Source organism: Mercenaria mercenaria, chromosome 10 (assembly GCF_021730395.1).
Source record: "Mercenaria mercenaria strain notata chromosome 10, MADL_Memer_1, whole genome shotgun sequence".
Classification (NCBI taxonomy): Eukaryota; Metazoa; Mollusca; class Bivalvia; order Venerida; family Veneridae; genus Mercenaria; species Mercenaria mercenaria.
The window spans coordinates 48,602,152-48,616,724 of record NC_069370.1 but is presented as its reverse complement, the minus strand read 5'-3'; the positions used below and the strand labels follow the sequence as shown (position 1 = coordinate 48,616,724).

At 36.2% G+C, this 14,573-nt stretch overlaps 1 protein-coding gene across 1 annotated transcript in view; it reads right to left on the bottom strand.

The window, feature by feature from the left end:
• Positions 1 to 14,573, bottom strand: part of LOC123561643 (WD repeat-containing protein 37-like) — a 48,021-nt gene that overhangs the window by 17,701 nt on the left and 15,747 nt on the right. Inside the window, exons 2-5 of the mRNA XM_045354149.2 lie at positions 10,594 to 10,811; positions 6,829 to 6,899; positions 5,099 to 5,209; positions 29 to 214 (exon numbers count right to left, since the gene is read on the bottom strand). Of these exons, the coding sequence (XP_045210084.1) occupies positions 29 to 214; positions 5,099 to 5,209; positions 6,829 to 6,899; positions 10,594 to 10,718 (493 nt within the window). The 5' untranslated portion in view covers positions 10,719 to 10,811. The remainder of the gene's footprint in view (positions 1 to 28; positions 215 to 5,098; positions 5,210 to 6,828; positions 6,900 to 10,593; positions 10,812 to 14,573) is intronic.

The window sequence follows — 14,573 nt, the reverse complement described above, 5'->3', positions numbered from 1 at the left end:
TTCTTTGAATAACACTGAAAATGTGTACCTGCTGATGCTGTACCAATTATGTTATGGTCCAACTTGGATACATTCACTTCCCACACTCCATCTTTATGGCCTCGGAAATCTTTTACCACAGAGTATGCCGGAGTGGCCTGTCGGAAACTGGACACAAGTTTACTGGTGGACGCTATGTAGGACTTCTTGATTTTCTGTGAAATGTGACTCGCAGCTGAAAAGGTCAAATGTAAACGGTCAGATAAAAGGCTGTTAGAGGACAGCAAATTTCTAATATTCAAAAGCTTTGTAAAAAATCTATGTTGTACAAATGAATATAATGATATAAACCAGTTGCTCACTTGACATATACCTATCTTTTCACTTTGCTTCTGACTTAATTTCGGGAAAACATACACTGAGCCATTTGTGAGAAACTGTTTAAAATGGTCTTTCTATATTTAGTTGCAATGTCCCCACAAGAGTTCAAGTAGACCTATTTGCCTATTTGAACTGTCTTGACACAGCTAGTTTTTGAAGGCATGTGACCCAGTTTTGAACCTGACCTACATATCATCAAGGTGAACATGAAATCCTTCTTACTGATGGAAGGGAGGCAACTGTTACAGCTGACTGACAGCCCACTTCACTACTTGAAATCCTTCTTACTGATGGAAGGGAGACAACTGTTACAGCTGTCTGACAGCCCACTTGACTACTTGAAATCCTTTCTTACTGATGGAAGGGAGACAACTGTTACAGCTGTCTGACAGCCCACTTGACTATTTGAAATCCTTCTTACTGATGGAAGGGAGACAACTGTTACAGCTGTCTGACAGCCCACTTGACTACTTGAAATCCTTCTTACTGATGGAAGGGAGACAACTGTTACAGCTGTCTGACAGCTACTGATGGAAGGGAGACAACTGTTACAGCTGTCTGACAGCCCACTTGACTACTTGAAATCCTTCTTACTGATGGAAGGGAGACAACTGTTACAGCTGTCTGACAACCCACTTGACTATTTGAAATCCTTCTTACTGATGGAAGGGAGACAACAAAAGCAATGAAAGCTCTTCTACTTGAAAACTTGAAAAGCATTATGGGACTTTAAAGTGGTGGAGTGCAATACAGTGTCACAAAACATGTTTACATATATACATCAAGTAACCAATACCCTTGATTATTATCCTTTGTCATGTTCTTTTATTCTTTTATAAGAGTTAAGCTGCCTCACTACTAACGGTGTCTCACACACAGAAAGCAATGTCACTCAGCAAGACTTGGTGATTACAAGGCACAAACAAACAGAAACATTAACTGCAGACATTAATTTTTCATTTTTTCCTGTACTCCGTGACACAGTTTCAAGTTTCATTGTCAACACATTGTATCCTTAATATTGATCATGTTTCAAACAATGATAATTGCATCATTAACTTATTGAATATTTCCAACAGGTTTACTTTGAAGCCATGGTATATATAAATCATAAATCAGCTTATGTTTCATTAGGTAATACAATACAATGTATATCACAATAGATTCATTTTAACATTTAACATTTATCATTTCTACAGGTGTGTTAGATAAAATCAATCTTTCAGGTATAACACTATCAGCCATCCAGTTCCTGCTATGATAGTATATATGGCTTGATTAATATTTCATTTTTTTTTAGTATTTTTCTAAAAAGTCATCATTGCTTAAAAGCTATACATGTACACACCCTCCCCTTTTGAACAGTCCCCTCAAATAGATAAAAAAATCTATAATATTTAAATACCTAAAGTGATAAAAACTGATATTCTATTTCAAGTCAATGTTTTCATCTAAACGACCAATCTATATTCAACACATAAGCCAACAAGAGGGCCATGATGGCCCTATATCGCTCACCTGAGTTAAGTTGCTCGCTTGAACAAATTTCTTTGCTAAAGCTTTAAAAACAAGAAAGTAGGTCAGTAGGTCATATTCATGTTCAATGAAAGTCAGTTTTACGATCGGTGTGCAAAATTGTACATGTCATCCAAATTTCAAGGCTGTATCTTAAAAAACAAGAAAGTAGGTCAGTAGGTCAAGGTCACAGTCTGGTGACCCTTATCATTTGGGGTCATCAGGTAATTATAATTAAACAGTCTAGGAAATAAGATCTGATTATTTTTGAAGTATTTTTTCCTATATAACTCATATATCAAGTGACCCCTGAGGCCTGGCATCTTTCACCCCTGGAGCATAATTCGAACAAACTTCTTAGAGATCAACTAGGCAATGATTAATACAAAATATCTAAGGCATAGGCCTTGAACTTTCAGACAAGAAGATTTTAACAAGAGCTGTCTGATGACAGCGCGCTCGACTATTCGAAGAATTGATTGAAGAATGGGGTCAAAATATTAACACAGATATTCAAACAAAAGAAAAAAATAGATTAGAATAACAATGTTCCAGTATCTGTGGATTTCAATAAGTCTTGCACTAAATGGCAAAGTGTGAACCAATTTCAAAGTCCAAAAAGGGCCATAATTCAGCCAAAATAGTTGTCAGAGTTATGTACTCTTGCCTACAGATGGAAATCATAATGATAAACAAGTGTTCAAAGTTTAAAAGCTATATGTCAAGTAGTTTTGACAGAACATATACTTGTATGAAAAGAGAACAGATTTCCAAGTCCAAAAAGGACCATAATTCAGCCAAAATAGATGATAGAGTTATGTACTCTTTTCTACAGATAAAGACTATTATAATACATAAGTGATAAAAGTTTCAAAGCCATATGTCAAACACTTTACACAAAATATGAACTGGTACGAAAAACTTAACCAAGATTTCTAAGTAGAAAGGGGCCATAATTCAGCCAAAATCCTTGATGGATTTATGTACGTTTGCCTATAACTGATGGTAAACAAGTGTTGAAAGTTTAAAAACTTTATCTCAAAAGACTTTGCCAAAATATGAACTGGTACGAAAAACTTAAACAATATTTCTAAGTCAAAAAGGGCCATAATTCAGCCAAAATTCTTGATGGAGTTATGTGCTCTTGCCTATAACTGGACATGGTGATGGTAAACAAGTGTTGAAAGTTTCAAAGCTTTATCTCAAAAGACTTTGTCAAAATATGAACTGGTACGAAAAACTTAACCAAGATTTCAAAGTCAAAAGGGGCCATAATTCAGCCAAAATCCTTGATGGAGTTATGTACTCTTGCCTATAACTAGATACGGTGATGATAAACAAGTGTTGAAAGTTTCAAAGCTTTATCTCAAAAGACTTTGCCAAAATATGAACTGGTACGAAAAACTTAACCATGATTTCTAAGTCAAAAGGGGCCATAATTCAGTCAAAATGCTTGACAGAGTTATGTACTCTTGCCTACAACTGGACACGGTGATGGTAAACAAGTGTTGAAAGTTTCAAAGCTTTATCTCAAAAGACTTTGTCAAAATGTGAACTGGTACGAAAAACTTAACCAAGATTTCTAAGTCAAAAGGGGCCATAATTCAGTCAAAATGCTTGACAGAGTTATGTACTCTTGCCTACAACTGGAAATGGTGATGGTAAACAAGTGTTGAAAGTTTCAAAGCTTTATCTCAAAAGACTTTGTCAAAAAGTGGACTGGTACGAAAAACTTAACCAGGGTGTGACGCCGACGCCGACACCGACGCCGACACCGACGCCGACACCGACGCCGTGGTGAGTAGGATAGCTCTACTTATTCTTCGAATAGTCGAGCTAAAAATGTGTTCCTATATAAGTCTATGTAAAATTTGGGACCCCCAGGGCAGGGCCTCTTTCACCCCTGGGGGCATAATTTGAACAATTTTAGTAGTAGTCCACTAAGCAATGCAACATACCAAATATCTAAAGCATAGGCCTTGCAGTTTCAGGCGAGAAGATTTTTAAAGTTTTTTCCTATATATGTCTATGTAAAACTAGGGAACCCCATGGCAGGGCCTCTTTTCACCCCAGGGGAATAATTTGAATAATCTTGGTAGAGGACCACAAGGCAATGCTACATACCAAATATCAAAAGCCTAGGTCTTGTGGTTTCAGACAAGAAGATTTTTAAAGTTTCTTTCCTATACAAGTCTATATAAACCATGTGAACCCCGATGTGGGGCCATATTTCATCCTAGGGGGATCATTTGAACAATCTTGGTACAGGCCCACTATATGATATTACATAATAAATATCAAAGCCCTAGGCCTTATGGTTTTAGACAAGAAGGTTTTTCCCTATATAAGTCTATATAAACCATGTGACCCCCGGGGCGGGGCCATATTTGACCCTACGGAGATAATTTGAATAATCTTTGTAGAGGCCCACTAGATGATGCTACATACTAAATATCAAAGCCCTAGGCCTTATAGTTTTGGACAAGAAGATTTTCAAAGTTTTTCCCTATATAAAAGTCTATATAAACCATGTGACCCCCGGGGCGGGGCCATATTTGATCCTAGGGGGATAATTTGAACAACCTTGGTAGAGACCCACTAGATGATGCTACACAACAAATATCAGAGCCCTAGGTCTTGCGGTTTTGGACAAGAAGATTTTTTAAGTTTTTCCTTTCGGTTGCCATGGCAACCAGAGTTCTACATAGAATTCAATTCTTTGAACAATTTTGAAAGGGGGCGACCCAAGGAACATTCCTGTGAAGTTTCAAGTAAATCTGCCCAGTGGTTTTGAAGAAGAAGATTTTTTTAGAAATTGTTGATGGACGACGCACGACGGATGACGGACATCAAGCGGTCACAATAGCTCACCTTGTCACTTCGTGACAGGTGAGCTAAAAATTTAAAAAGAAAACCGTGAAAATTAATTTCTGATGTCATGTAAGAAAACACTTACTGAATGGCCTGCGAAATTACTTGCCAAAAATCCTTAGGTTCTCGGACTGTAACCAGCAAGCCATTCATCAAGCGCTTTATAGGCACCATATCTAAAATAAATTGCCTCTCTCCCAATTTGGCAAAAACATGTCTCTAATGCCTTTTGCAGATTCAACACTTGCAACAGATCTTAACAGAAGGTCACATTAAATGTACAATAACTATCTTTTAACTTTCAACAAAAGTTCACTCATATTTTAGATTTTAGTTTTAAATTCAATCTTACATCTTTTTGCCTTCACTCCTCCATCAGGTGTATCCAGGGTCTCGACGCCAGTTTTGTCTCCAGCAATATATGCATCCAATCTCTCCTGCAGTCCTTCAACTTTATCTTGTACTGTGAAGTAGAGAAAAATAAAGTAATTTCTGTTCTGTTATCATACTTATTTCAGAATAACAGATGTAAGCAGTTAGCCTGAACTATCTTTGTATCAAGATGAGCTGCGCCACTGCCTCAGATCTTTTTTTCCAGTTTATTGGGTTTAATGTCACAGCAACACTGTTATATGTCATATTTCGACTTTCCAGCTTTTCATGGTGGAGGAAAACCCCAGTGTGCCCCTCTGGGCATTATTTTATCTCAGGCGGGCACTTGGGTAGACCAACAACCATATACCTCACATGAAGAATTCTTTGCCCCAAGTGAGGCTTGAACCTACATCCGTGATAGGCAAGTGATTTGCAGTCAGCGACCTTAACCACTTGGCCACAGAGGCTCCGCATCAGATCTCCAGCTAGCTTTTAATAGTTATGTAGTATAGAAATACCAAAACTACCAACAATATAAAAGAATAAGATTTATCAATTTTGCTACTTAAAATTGATGTTTCCACTTTCAAGAGCCTTTCTCAGGATCCACTTATGTAATATTCATCTACTATTTGTTTGTGTTGCAGTGCCACTGTTTAACTTGCAGAATATGCTGATATTTCATAAATCTATAAATGTTTTAGGGGCATGCATCCTGATGGTTTACAAAAATATCCAAATTTTCACACAAAACAGCAACACCTATAAAATAAGTTTCATTTTGTTTATGTTGCATTTTTAAAGCATTAAGACTATCATATGGCCACTTTCCAGCTTTAAATGTGGAGAAATGTCCAAGATGCCCTTGTGTGCATAATTGTAGACACAAGCACCATTTGGGCAAAACCATATATTGGATTGCTACGTCGCATGACAAACCAAGTAAGGCTTGAACCTATTTGGGTGAGAGGTCAATTAAATTATTTTTTTAATTTTCATTTCCTTTAGGATTTTGATATACATTCAATTTTACTCTAAAAGAAGCCCATTTAAGCTAGTGCTAGGGGTCATGAGGGGTGATGTACATTACAATACCTCTCATGAACAAACACAATCAAATTGAGTCTGCTATTATTTCTCTTGGTTGCATTCTACGCTTTCAAAGGATTCTTACAGATTTTATTTATAAGTATCTCATCTACATTGAAGCAAGCTGGTAAAGTATTATAAAGCAGATTTTACTCCCTGACTAATACAGTGTAGTTTTTCTACAGGTTTTACACAGACTACATGAGTGGAGGCGTGTAGCTTTAAATATGAGTATACAATACAGCAAGAGTTTTCAACTAATCATCTAAGTGCTCTAGAATCCCAGGGCAAGACTTTTCCAATCTGTCTATCCCTAGAGGCTGAATTATACAAATCTGGAAATGTAATTGGTTTCAGTGAATTTTCTGTGGGACAAGTTCACTACAGCAATAATACACTTTCAATATATTATATATCCTGCCTGTGTTGCACTGAAATTATCCAGATGACATTTCAAAACCATTCACATTTCGTATGTACTGAATCACTTCCATAAACAATCAGGAATAAATTCATTATCAAAATGAACCTTTAAAATCAGAAATGCCTATGGTAACAAAAATTTATATATATATAAATATAATATATATATATATTATATTATAGCGTGTTACTCACATAAAAGATTCTCTGCATACACTGTCTCAAATTCTTTTTCTATCTGTGCAAACAAATGATGAAGTCTTGACCTGAAATATAACACAACTTTGCCAATTATGGAAACCTGTACAACACATCATGCAAAATTAGCAGACAAATAAAGTATATCATTTCTTTCATGATTCTTGGGCAGGTAATTGAAACCAGAAGCAAATGAAGCCAGACTGTAAAACTCAAGTAACAATGCAGATGTGCCATTGCCACAATGCTAAAAACAGGTGCTGAGAAAATTACTTTGTAAGGACTTCAAACTCAATTCTGCACTTGGGAATATTTTAACCCTACCAGTAGAAGCTCACTCCTATATACCCCCCCCCCTCCCCCCACTCCCACACACAACTTCGTTTTGTTGGGGTATAATAAAGTCCTTCCAAAATATTATCAAGATCATATTTTCAAAACACGGCATCTTGATTACACTTACTTATGTGAGATTTTATTTATGCAAAATATCCCTGTACAAGAAACGTAGAAATTCCACAAAAACCAGGTTTTCAATTACATCACACAACAGGTTCTTTAAACTAGATGCCCGCAGGCAACATGTCGAGCCTGCCAGCTGTCAAAAGGTCTGAGAGTTGCACACGACACTCTGTCTCATTGAGGCAAACATTTATGCCAAATAAAAAGATCAAAAAAATCTAAGTCCACACAAACAAAAATCCTTACCAGTAGAGATTAAAGTCATAATACACCTCAAAATTGGATGTAACATGCATGTTATACTACAGAAAAGTGGTCTTGATTTTTCCCTACCACCAGTAATAAAAAAGTTACAATATAAGCTATTTATAGTAAAAACAAAGGGAAGTAATTCTAAAAACAAGGGTGCCTCATGGTGGTAAACATTTGCGCAAAGTAACATCAAAATCCCTCTATGCATGAAAAAGAAATGCTCCGGACAAAGTCATTCTTGTATCTGACCTTTGACCTCTAAGTGTGACCTTGACCTTAGACCTAGGAACCTGGTTCTTGTGCAAGACACTCCATCTCAGAATGGTGAACATTCATGCCAATTAACATCAAAATCCCACCATGCATTAAGAAGAAATGCTCCGGACAAACTCATTCTTCGATTTGACCTTTGACCTCCAACTGTGATCTTGACCTTTAAGATAGGAAATGGGGTTTGCATAAGACACTCCTTCTCACTGAGGTTAACATTCATGCCAAATATAAACAAGATTGGTCCATACATGTCAAAGTTATGGTCCGGACAAAATTGGACGGATGCTTGCACGGACGGATGCATGCACAGACGGACGCACGCAAATACACCGAACCGCCAAGTGGCGACTAAGTCGAGCTTACCGCAAGCGGGCTCGACAAAAAACAGTCATATTCTATTATACATATATTTTTCATTAAAACTATGACCATATTTTTCTATTTTTAGTTACCCAATGGCATTAAAATGACCTTTTTGTCACCAAAAAATAAAAATAAAAAAATTTTTTTTTTTTGATCTCAGTTACATTTGAACCAACACCCTTCCATTCCACAGCACAAAAATCTATTTTTATTTCAAATATGACCCCCATTTTTCTGTTTTTAGCTACAATGACCTTGACCCTGATCCAAGTGACCTCAAATACATTCCAAACCTTTTGTGTTTGATAAAAGCTATCTACACACCAAGTATACTGACAATAAGTGTACCCAAACTAAAGATATTGAGTGGAAGCCATTTATCTATTTTTAGTAACAGTCACTCCAAATATCGCTGTACAAAAAGTTTGGTTGCAGTAAGTAAGTCCAAACTAAAATTATAAAGCAGAAACCACCTTTTTGATGATCACACGGAGAAAAAAATCTATTTTTAGAGAAAAAAAATCTATTTTTAGTAACTGTGACCTTGACCATTACCTTTTTTTCACAAAAAAGAAAAGAAAACAATTTTTTTTGGATCTCAGTAGGATTTGAACCGACGCCCTTTCGTCCCACTGACTAAAAAGTAGCTTTTGGCCCAATGCTCTAGACCACTGCGCACCATGGAATTTTCTTAGTTTGAAAATTAAATAAGTTATCTTGACCTTGAACTTGACCCAAATGACCCCATATATAATCCCAACCTTGGTTTTTCTATAAGCTACCTATAGGCCATGTTTAATTTCAATACATCAATGCAAACTACAATTATTGTGTGGAAACCAATTTTTCTATTTTTAGCAACAGCGACCTTGACCTTGACCCAAGTGCAATCCCTACCTTCGTCTCCTTACCACCTATCTACAGGCCAAGTTTGGTGTCTATAGCTTGTTCCAAACTAAAGTTATTGTGCGGAAACCAAGTTTGACGCCTGCCCAACAACATACCCCAATCTTATAACTGGTTTTCTATGAAAACCTGATTTAAAATGAAATATATTACTACTAGATTTATATAGCGCCCTTTTCATGATAAACTCGTTCAAAGGCGCCTTACAGAGCATAGAAATAAACATTTGAAAATGATCCAGGACGTTTTTAAATGATAAACAAAATAGAGATTCTGATGTTCCATCAACCTGTTCCATTACAAGTTCTTCCCTTGATTTCTTTTCAAATATAAGTCAGTATCATTAATATTATGTATTAATAGAACTGCAAGCATGATAGTAACTTCTTAAATTTCAAAATATCTTGATTAGTTTTGAATTTCTTTGTCATAAGACTTAGTGTTTTCCAACGTAAATTTCAGTCACTTTTGACACCATTAAAAAAAAAAACAATTTTGATTTTATTTGTAAATGAAATGTCATAAAACTTTCTTTTAGTTGGCATAAAAATAACATTTCTTTCTCTTTTTTTTTAAACTGTGATTTTCCCAATCTGACATACATATTTGGCCATAAATCTGACATTAAAGGTACAGGTATCTCAAAAATTCAAAAATATCCAATCACCACCCTCAAAAACTTTGAGACTTATGTATAGTTCATATTTCTATCTTCATTTATTATTATTGTATTCTCAATGTAAGTTACACAGTTTACATCAAAACCTGTCAGTAATATGAAGATACTAACCTTTAACCTGCTGGTGGCAAGTGATTCTGCCTTTGCGACCAGTGCTGACCAAGATCAGCCTGCACTGGTCGCTATTCAGTCAGTAAATTTTTAGTGAACACATCCCTTTGAATATTAAGGGGTACTGCCCAAACTGAATGATGGACCAGTCCATTTTAGAAATTTAGCAGGGCAAAGGTTAAAACTTTTTCATATGACTCATCATTAGCTGCAACACTCTGATATATTTCTGTTATATATATTAAATATTTATATATTAATTTGTATTACAAAATCTTAACAGTCCAACAGAACTTTATAATTATGTATTATTTACTGGACAAGAATCATAATTTAAAAAAAATTATGACATTGCAACTCTGAAAGTGCTTTAATAAGAGAGGTTAAATCTATGCAGAAAAAAATGTATGAAAATATCTCACAGCTTATTACATGTATCTCTATTTTTTTCACACTATTTAACTATATCAAGAATAATAAATAGGAATTTTGAAATAAAACAATGGCACTTGGTACCCTTATCTTATTTTCATCCATGAAAGAAAATTAACACTTTCAATAACCAGAAGTTGTACACTATCTTTCTACCTATTGCCTTACCAGGAATCTATCTTTAACAATTGCAAAAACTTCAAATAAATAAAATAGAAATAAACCATCAGACGAACCACCAACATATACTTTGTCAGTTGCAAACAAAAATCAATACCACTCACCTGAAAGCAGCTGGAAGCGGATTGTCAGTGTCAGAATCATAACGTCCCGCCATACCCGTGCTATGCTGTCGTACCGTATGTCCCGGTCCTTTACTCTTACTCTTGTTGACGTTGTCAACTGGCATCGTCACCAATACTCAGTCGCTGATCAATTATACAGTAGTGTCAATTACTGTGTCGATTACACAACTTTATCGCTGCCAATTATCTGCAGGCACCTGCAATCAGAGTGAAGATATTTATAGATAATTGTAGTGGAAGTAACTGGTATCAGAATACGGATATTTTATAGGAAGCTGCCAAGAAGTTCTCTATCTAGGATATTGGCAATAATTGTACGGACAGGACAATAAATAATTTTTCTCCCTTTCTTTACGCAGAATCAATAAATAGTAAAATGTTACATTCATTCCTTATTCCTGTCTTTATATTTTACTGCTTGATCTATCTATTCTGTAACAAGGATTTTTTTTCTTAATTTCTCTTTAAATATTAAACAATACCATATTTTAAAGAACTCCGAGGGTGGTATTAGAAAAATTTTTGATTTCTGTAATATCTTGAACAACACCTGAAGTAATTTTGAGGAGGTATTCTTCCATTGTAATTAAGTTTCTGCCATTTTGTAACAAAAGGGCCAAGATAGCCCTAGGTCGTTCACCTGCAACACACCATAACAGTGTAAACATGTTTCACCTAGTGATTTCATGGAGACAAATATTCTGACCAAGTTTTATTAAGATTGGACCAAAAAATGCGGTCTTTTGAGTGTAAACAAGCATTTTCTTTGATTTGACCTAGTGACCTAGTTTTTTACCCCACGTGACCCAGATTTGAAATCATCCAAGACTTCATGATTCTGACCAAGTTTTATGAAGATAGAATAAACAAGAGGGCCATAAAGGCCCTGTATCGCTCACCTGACCTACTGACCTAAAGATCATCAAGATTAACATTCTGACCAAGTTTCATTAAGATATGATCATAAATGTGGCCTCTAAAGTGTTAACTAGCTTTTCCTTTGATTTGACCCGGTGACCTAGTTTTTGACCCCACATGACCCAGATTCGAACTTTATCTAAAGATCATCAAGATTAACATTCTGACTAAGTTTCATGAAGATACAGTCATAAATGTGGCCTCTAGAGTGTTAACCTTCTGACCAAGTTTCATGAAGATACAGTCATAAATGTGGCCTCTACAGTGTTAACAAGCTTTTCTTTTGATTTGACCTGGTGGCCTAGTTTTTGATCCTAGATGACCCAATATAGAACTTGTCCAAGATTTTATTGTGGGTAACATTCTGACCAAGTTTCATTAAGATTGGGCCAAAATTGTGACCTCTAGAGTGTTAACAAGCTTTTCCTTTGATTTGACCTGGTGACCTTAGTCACCTAGTTTTTGAACCCAGATGACCCAATATTGAACTTGTCCAAGATTTTATTGAGGGAAACATTCTGACCAAGTTTCATTAAGATTGGGCCAAAATTGTGACCTCTAGAGTGTTAACAAGCTTTTCCTTTGATTTGACCTGGTGACCTAGTTTTTGACCCCAGATGACCCAATATCGAACTCGTCCAAGATTTTATTGAGGGTACTAGTAACATTATGACCAAGTTTAAGATTAGGCCAAAATTGTAACCTCTAGAGTGTTAACATTCAAACTGTTGACGACGGACACAGGGTGATCACAAAAGCTCACCTTGAGCACGTGCTCAGGTGAGCTATAAATGTGCCCCCTAGGGTGTAAACAAGCTTATTCTTTTATTTGACCTGGTGACCTAGTTTTTGACCCCACATGACCCAGATAAAAATTCATCCGATATTTCATTCTGACCAAGTTTCATGCACATCAAACGAATAAGAGTGTTAACAAGCTTTTCCTTTGGTTTGACTGGGTGACCTAGTTTTTGGCCCCATATGCCCAGTTTCGAACTTGGCCTAGAAATCATCAAGATAAACATTCTGACCAAGTTTCATGAAGATAGGGTCATAAATGTAGCCTCTAGGTTGTTAACAAGCTTTTCCTTTGATTTGACCTGATGACCTAGTTTTTGACCCAACATGACCCAGTTTCGATCCAGGCCTAGAGATCATCAAGATAATCATTCTGTACAAGTTTGTATCAAATCAATGCATAAATGAAACCTCTATATGGCTGAAAGGGCAAAAATAGAAAAAATTTCCCCTTTCAGGGGCAGTAACTCTAGAACCCATAATGGAATCTAGCTGGTTTCGAAAGGAACCAAGATCTTATTGTGACTTAAGTTGTGTGTAAGTGTGGTTAAAATCAAATATAAAATGTCACTTCTATCATGTTCACAAGGTAAAAATGAACAAATTTTGGCTCTTTCAGGGGTCAATCAGGAGCGGTAACTCTGGAACCTATGACTGGATCTGACAGATTTATCATGGAATCCAAGATTTATTGTTGTTGAAGATATCTGGCAAGTATGTATTAAATCAAACCATAAATGAAGTCTCTATATGGCTGCAAAAGCCAAAATACCAAATTTTGGCCCTTTCAGGGGCCATAACTCTGGAACCCATGATAGGATCTGCCCAGTTTTCGAAAGGAACTGAGTTATGTTATGTTATGCCAATACAAGTTGTGAGCAAGATTGATTAAGGCTGATTGCAAAATGTGGTCTCTATCAACATGCCAAAAATAGCAAATTTTGGCCCTTTAAGGGGCCATAACCCTGAAACCCATGACGGGATCTTGCCAGTTTTCGAAAGGAACTGAGATATTATGCTAATACAAGTTGTGTGCAAGTGTGATTAAAGTTGATTGCAAAATGTGTCTATCGTGTTCACAAGCCAAAAATAGCAAATTTTGGCCCTTTAAGGGGCCATAACTCTGGAACCCATCAAGGGATCTGGCCAGTTTTCAAAAGGAACTGAGATATTATGCCAATACAAGTTGTGTGCAAGTGTGATAAAAATTGGTTGCAAAATGTGGTCTCTATTGTGTTCACAAGAAATTGTGAACGGACGGACAACGGACGAAGGGTGATCACAAAAGCTCACCCTGTCACTACGTGACAGATGAGCTAAAGAAGGACCTGGTTTGTGTTACAGATAAGGTGGATCAAACAATAATAGTTTCAGGTAGTCCTCATGCTTGAGAATCTGGAAGTAATGTCAGTAATCTGGAAAACTAAAGATAAAGAAGGACAGAAAGACAAATCGACAGACAACCAGAGCAAAAACAATATGTATCCCTACAATTTTTTGGAGAGACATGATGATATGTAAAACTGTTAGTCTGAAACTACTGGTCTGAAATTTCTGGTTTTGTTAATCAGTTTATCTAAATGAAGTATCTGCGGGGCAAAATAATCTCCAAGATGTGATAATATAATCACAGAGCTATAAAAAGACAAATGCTTGTGGGCAAACATCACATTTAGTGTTACTTAAACAAATTATCTGTCAGTTCTTCCCTTATTTATTTCTATATTTTCTGCACTCATTCAGTAGTCTGGTGGTTTTATTTATTCTAAATACCATTGAAATACATGTAAATAACTTCTATAATGACCTTACAAAACAAGATGGTCTGCAGGAGGCAAATGGGTAAATTTTGTATGCTGTGACCATGACCTTTGATCGAATGACCTCAATAACAACAGCTTAACCTCTGAGTACTGACCACAAAACAACAGGAGTCATCTCTTGACCAAAGACAAATTTTCTATGAAATCTGGAAGTTCAGAAGTGCTTGAAATATTGATCAGAAACCATTTTCAGTTTCAAGGTCACTGTGGCCTTGACCCTCAAGCTACTGATCCCTTAAAACAAGAGGGGTAACCTGTTGACCACAGGCGATAATGCTTAAAAGAAGCTAAAAAGAATTGTCAGCAGACACCGATGCTCACTACAAAAGATGAAAAGTTTAATAAGAGCACATTCTGAAAGGGGATTATTTCCGAGTGTGGAAAATTTGGAGGGTGGGGCTTTGTTGAGTTAGAAAGAAT